The 5,695-nt window shown below is 47.9% G+C and overlaps 2 protein-coding genes across 2 annotated transcripts; both read left to right on the forward strand.

The window, feature by feature from the left end:
• The first annotated feature begins 260 nt into the window (after positions 1-260).
• Positions 261-2,767, forward strand: LOC131268850 (uncharacterized). Its single transcript, XM_058271134.1, has 2 exons — positions 261-492; positions 2,478-2,767. Exons 1-2 carry the CDS (start codon positions 282-284, stop codon positions 2,618-2,620), a joined length of 354 nt encoding a protein of 117 aa, XP_058127117.1. The 5' UTR covers positions 261-281; the 3' UTR covers positions 2,621-2,767.
• LOC131268848 (uncharacterized) lies at positions 2,635-3,444 on the forward strand. Its single transcript, XM_058271133.1, has one exon. It carries the CDS (start codon positions 2,777-2,779, stop codon positions 3,392-3,394), a length of 618 nt encoding a protein of 205 aa, XP_058127116.1. The 5' UTR covers positions 2,635-2,776; the 3' UTR covers positions 3,395-3,444.
• The last annotated feature ends 2,251 nt before the right edge of the window (positions 3,445-5,695 follow it).

A 5,695-nucleotide genomic window follows, 5' to 3' on the forward strand; every position in this document is an offset into this window, starting at 1 on the left:
TTGGGTGGCAAAAACACGTCGGAATAACAAACAAATCCTGCTCAGTGCGCTTAAAAGGAGGGGAGGGGGATGGGTGGAAGCGGTATGGGTACAGGAAGCTGCCCTAAGCCGACGACCAGCGCCCAGTAAAACGCTGTAGCGCTAGTGGATAGCAAAGACGCGCCGTGTAGTACAGATATAGGTATCGCGGGGGAGAGGGACGCAGCGCAGCGACGGTGTGGGGGAGAGGGAGGGGGGGGGGGGGAGAAAATCGAAGGAAAACAGCGGCCCGACTCGAGAACATGCCACCGGCAGCCGGTTCTGGCGCGCGCAAGGGACAGGCGGCGGCAGGGACTCGCCGCGGTGGACGGCTCGACGGTGCTGGTCAGCAGCGGAAGGGCGGCCCGGCAAGGGGGGACGGCCCGCAGGCAGGCGGTGGCCAACGAGCGCTGCAGGACCCGGACGCGGAGGACACGAATGCCGGATTTGGCAAATACTTGAGATCGGAGGAAGGTGAGTGTTGGTGGGGGGGAGGGAGGAGGAGGAGGAGGAGAGGGTGAAGATGAGTCGGCGGGAACGGGTGACGTGATGATCCTTCCCGGCACGAGCCCACAAGACGACCAACGGCAGGTCAAAGGGCGGGATGGGCGGGATTGATTGGATTTCGCACTTCCCACTTCATCCATGGCCGCATGGCATTCGCCAAGGTACGGATAGAGTGTGGGTGTGTGTGTGGGTGTGAGTATCAACTTACCCAAAATAGGGCAGAGAAAGGGCGAGCGGGTTCCCTTTCCCCCTAAACGCTCCATTTCACTCCATCCCATCCATAATGCAGTGAGATGCGGGGTTGCGAAGCCAAATGTTTGCTCACCAAATTTATTGACCAGTGTACAAAAATACAAATGACATCGGTGTGACAAGAGACACATATCGACGGATAGACCACAGCAGATACAGAAGCAGATACAGAAGAGAGCGGTTCAGTTGAACGGAGATATGTTGTCGTGCCGTTTTATATTCATTCACTTCGAAAGGAATGGAGAAAAGTATCTCATCACAGAAGACATATTCTAATACATATGGTGAACTATCTCTGGATGGGCTTGCTACAAAATTGAGTATGCCAAATCAAGGAATTACTTGAGCGAGAAGAAAAACAAAGTATTACAAGATTTTTGTAGTCCAAAATACATTTTCAAAACAAGTACATACGTTGTGTGCTTGTAGCCCAAGTTTGTTTACGTTCTCCGATTGAATTTTCAAAACTGTTTGATACCAGGGAACAAACACTGGCTACCTTGAAACTGAGAACTATGATGAACTCACATTTTCCAAAGTTTATTTACAACCACACTGCAAACTAGCGATGAGAATAACAACTCTTTTAAAAGATATGACTCAGAGATATGTAAAGAGATTTGAATCCTAACCATGGGTTCGAATTCCAAAAGATTGAAGAGTGGGTAAAAGTGTTGCTAGTCGTCATAGCGATTCGAACCCCAAGTTGAGCCCAGGATTTGACTCCCACGTTCACTTGTTTCGATAGAATATCTTCAACGAATACCAGGATCCCGATATCTCCTGGTTTTAGTCTTGGACTTAGTATAGTTCTTTCGGATGCGGATATTTTCCAGAAATCTCTTGGTATTAGTCTTCGCCTTGGTAGTTCTTACGGATTCGGAAGTTTTTCATCTACCCCAGTGGTCATTTTCCGAGTCAGGAGTTCAAAAGCGCTCTTGACACAAAATATATGCTGAGAGCTGGTATGTACTCTTCTGATGAACTGGAGACATACTTCATAGTAACGATCCGATTAGTGGTCCATATCGTCAATCCTCTTTGACAGTTTTCAACTATCTCCTACCAGAACCAGTTTGTATTGTAAATCGAGTAAGAATATGGGACATTAGTCGACAGTTCAATATGGTAACATTTCCTTTCTACATATCGACTTCTCGATTCTCGATTCGATAATTCTCGCGCTCTCAATAGGCGTCTCCTCTGCTTTTTCTTCCATCACTGTCAGCTGACTAACAGTTTGTGAGTCTAAGTTAGACTTCTTAGAATCTGAGAATTGAAGAACTCCTCGGAGTGCTGCATCCAACGTCCAACTGGACTTCAGGCTAGTTCCTCACTATATGTTCAACCTTGTTGCGACATCCGGTGTCATCTCCAAAGCAAAGAGACTATGAGTGCCTCAAACGATCGAAGTTGAAAACTAGTTGGAGGCAATCGCAAACAAAGCGAATAAATGGAGGAAGGAAATTAAAACGTCTCGCTATCAAAGCACGTTCGTTGGTCTTTTGGAGTTTTATTCGATTCCTCCGTTTTTTTTTAAGCAAATAAAAAAGAGAGGAGATTCGAAAGATAGCGCATTGGCAAAAAAGCGACAACACAAACAAGTGATGCCGGGTTCTTGGTATCTTCCGGGAGCGTCAACGTGTACGTCCGCCCCCGTTCGATTGCTTTCTAACTGCTCGATTGCTTTTTTTCTGCAGGTATCGAAATGATGAAGCTGTTCGTAATCGCCAACACGGTCGTGGTTTTTATGACGATAGCCTGGCCGCAGATGCAGCAATCCTACCAAATTCTGCGCTCGCTCATCTTCGCCGAGGACGACGACGCTGAGGACGAGCTGTAGAGCGCGCTCTGTGGGTGTGAATGTTTTTCGTAGTGCGGTGTTAAGCGAAACCTGGAAACCAAAACCGTTTGGGGTCAAGTGAAGCGCAAAAGACATTACCGGGGACGATAGTTAGTGGATTTTGATACACATAACACATTAGAACTAGCCAACATCATGCTGCAGCTCGCCTTTCGCAGCTTCTTCTTCATCGCCGTCATTCTCGCCTACAGCACCGGCATCTGGCGGTTGATCAATGACTACTTCAGGCACGAGTTCCAGTCCTACCTCAAGCAGGAAGCGCAGACGAACAAGTACCTGCTGCAGAACCCACCCGACGGGGTGAAGGTGGCGGTGCTGGCGGGGCGACCTTTTACCGGCGGCGGAACTACCACCGAAGGAGCAGAAAATGGCCCACCGAAAGCGGGCGCGGCCCACCGAACGGTGACAGATTCAATTAGCGTGTTCGCTAACCTGATTGCCGGCGGCACGGATTTCCTCCCGTCGCCGGTGGCCGCAGGGAAGGGGCAGGAGGGGGAGAAGCAGCCAGGTAAGATGGCGACAGAAGCGGCGGAAGTTACCGATATCCGCCATCCCGGGCAGCGGGAGGAGGAGGGAACGGGACAGGAGGCGGAAGAAGATAAGTGGATTGCGTACTGGCAGCAACGGAAGGGGAAGGACGGCAACGGGGGTGCGGAGGCGAACGCGTTCTGTTCGGTCGGACTAAATCCTTCCGAATCGCTGCTAGAAGATACCGAGGAGTGCGGGGAACGCTTGAGTGCGGAAGATTTGTGACGTTACATTTTTGGGAAAAGAGGAGCAAAATAAAATATATGTCAATCAGTTGCTGTCAAGCGGAGTGTCAAAGTTGTAGCTAATTCTTATCATCTTTCTATCCGACTTCGAAGGTTCCTTCATTTTCATGCGCTGTAAACATCACAGTTCATAGCAACGTGAAGAGTAAAGGTATACTCATACAAGCAATTGAAGAATGTCGTTGTCTTATATTCTACGCCTTATACGAGTTAAATCAATAGATTCTTTTCTTTTCTTAAGTACAAGTCTAATTCAGCTTCCTTTGTTGCCAAATCCAAGATAACTGGAATTTCTTCAAGGAGGATTCAACCGGATTCAAGCCGGATTCAATCAGATTCATCCGGATTCAATCGGATTCATCCGGATTCATCCGGATTCATCCGGATTCAATTGGAGCCATCTGGATTCAATCGGAGCCATCCGAATTCAACTGGATTCATTCGGATTCAACCGGATTCAACCGGATTGAACCGGATCTATCCAGATTCAGCCGCATTCACCCGAATTCAACCGGATTCAACCAGGTTCATCCAGATTCAACGGGATTCAGCCGGATTCAGCCGGATTCAACCCGGAGTCAACCGGATACAACAGGATTCAACCGGATCCATCCGGATTCAACCGGAACTATCAGAAATTAATCGGATTCATCCGGAGTCATCCGGATTCATCCGGATTCACCGAAGCTTCCGGAGTCGAATCTAGTATTCTTTCGGATTCGGATGTAGTTTTAGAAAGATGGTGTTCGGATTCCATTCCAAAGTGCTCATCACTAGTTTGAATATGTTTAGAAGATAGCTTAAAACGTAACGGAATTCCTATAAAAAGAAGAATAAAAACCAAAGCTTCGTTTTAAGAAAACCGGATGGACAATACTCTTACTCTTTGACAATTCCAAGTTAGTAATTGGTTCTTTATTTTCCTGTCGTACTCTTTCTTTTTGTTGTTGTCTTATTTTCATATGTTTACAGTAAAAACGTCTTCAACCAACAATAAATCGAGCAACCGGTTGTTTACAAATGATTTCCACCTGCCGACCAGAACGCATTTTGACTGATGGAAGCAAAACATTGGAACGTTCTAGCTCTTGCAATCGCGTGTGAGTGCGTACTGTAAACGTTCTTCTTCTTCTTCAAGACGTAACGGTAATCGGAAGATCGGTCGAGTTTCCGTTTCGAAAAGCAAACACGAACCACCGTCCGGCAAAAGCTACAACAAGTTGATAATGAAAATATGAAAGAAGGCCGGAGTGGAAGGCAGGGGCGCGCACTCATGCGAGCATTATAAATCATTTCTCACCGAGAGCGCACCGGGTCCCCCCCTCTCCACCCCAACCGATCGGAAGCCACCCATATCACGTCTTTGTGGAATTGTGGGTTTTGCGGTTTTCTGCTTCGAGCCAACCCAGCAAACCGGAAGAAACCGAATCAGTGCCGGCTATCTGAGCCGGTTTTACGGATTTTCGAAATTTCGAAATTTCGATCGAAATGTTGGAGGGAGGGGGGATTTGGGTTCGTGGAAAGGATTTACCGGATTAAAATGAGCTGCAAAGGGCCCTCCCCCGAAACGACGGAAGGTGGTGGACCACACCAAGGGCAAAAGGGGAGTTTTCAAATCGTTGAAAACCCAGCGCAAATACAAAAAGTAGCATCAAGGATCAGGCTGCTAGCCGTGGAAAACCCAAAGTCCCAAAAGGTGCTTCAAACAATTCGCGACGCAGGCAACGATCGCGAAAACGAGGGCAGAGACAAGCGGAAGGTTTTCTCGTCGACCTATTTTCACGTTCACGGAGATGATTCCTGGACCGCTCGTCACGACTCACAGGAGTCAACTTATTTACACCTTTTTCCCGCTCCTAGGTAAGATGCGAAAAACTATTTTCGCGTAGAATGTCTAGCGCGCTGCTAATTTGACAAACGCATGACCGAATGCTAGAAAACCAAAATAAAATGGATCACGGACGATTTCGCGACCAATTAGCATTTCCGAAATGCTGTGCTTCCTTCCTCTGTTGCTGTTCGGCAACTAAGAGCATCTTAGCGTACTCGTCGTTCGTATCGATGCGTTCCGTTTAGCGGCGAACAAACTGGCGCTCTTTCTTGAAACGGTTTTGGTGCGCCCATCGGAGCACATCCAGAACGAATTGAGGTAGCTAGCTTTTTGTTGGGGGGGGAGGGGGGATTTCCACCCCTTTTTTTACCTATTACTTACCGAGCTTCTGCTTGACCAGTGGTCGGCAACCTGGCACGTCAGTACCGATATTTGCAAATGATTGTAGAA

This window comes from Anopheles coustani, chromosome X (genome assembly GCF_943734705.1).
Source record: "Anopheles coustani chromosome X, idAnoCousDA_361_x.2, whole genome shotgun sequence".
NCBI lineage: Eukaryota > Metazoa > Arthropoda > Insecta > Diptera > Culicidae > Anopheles > Anopheles coustani.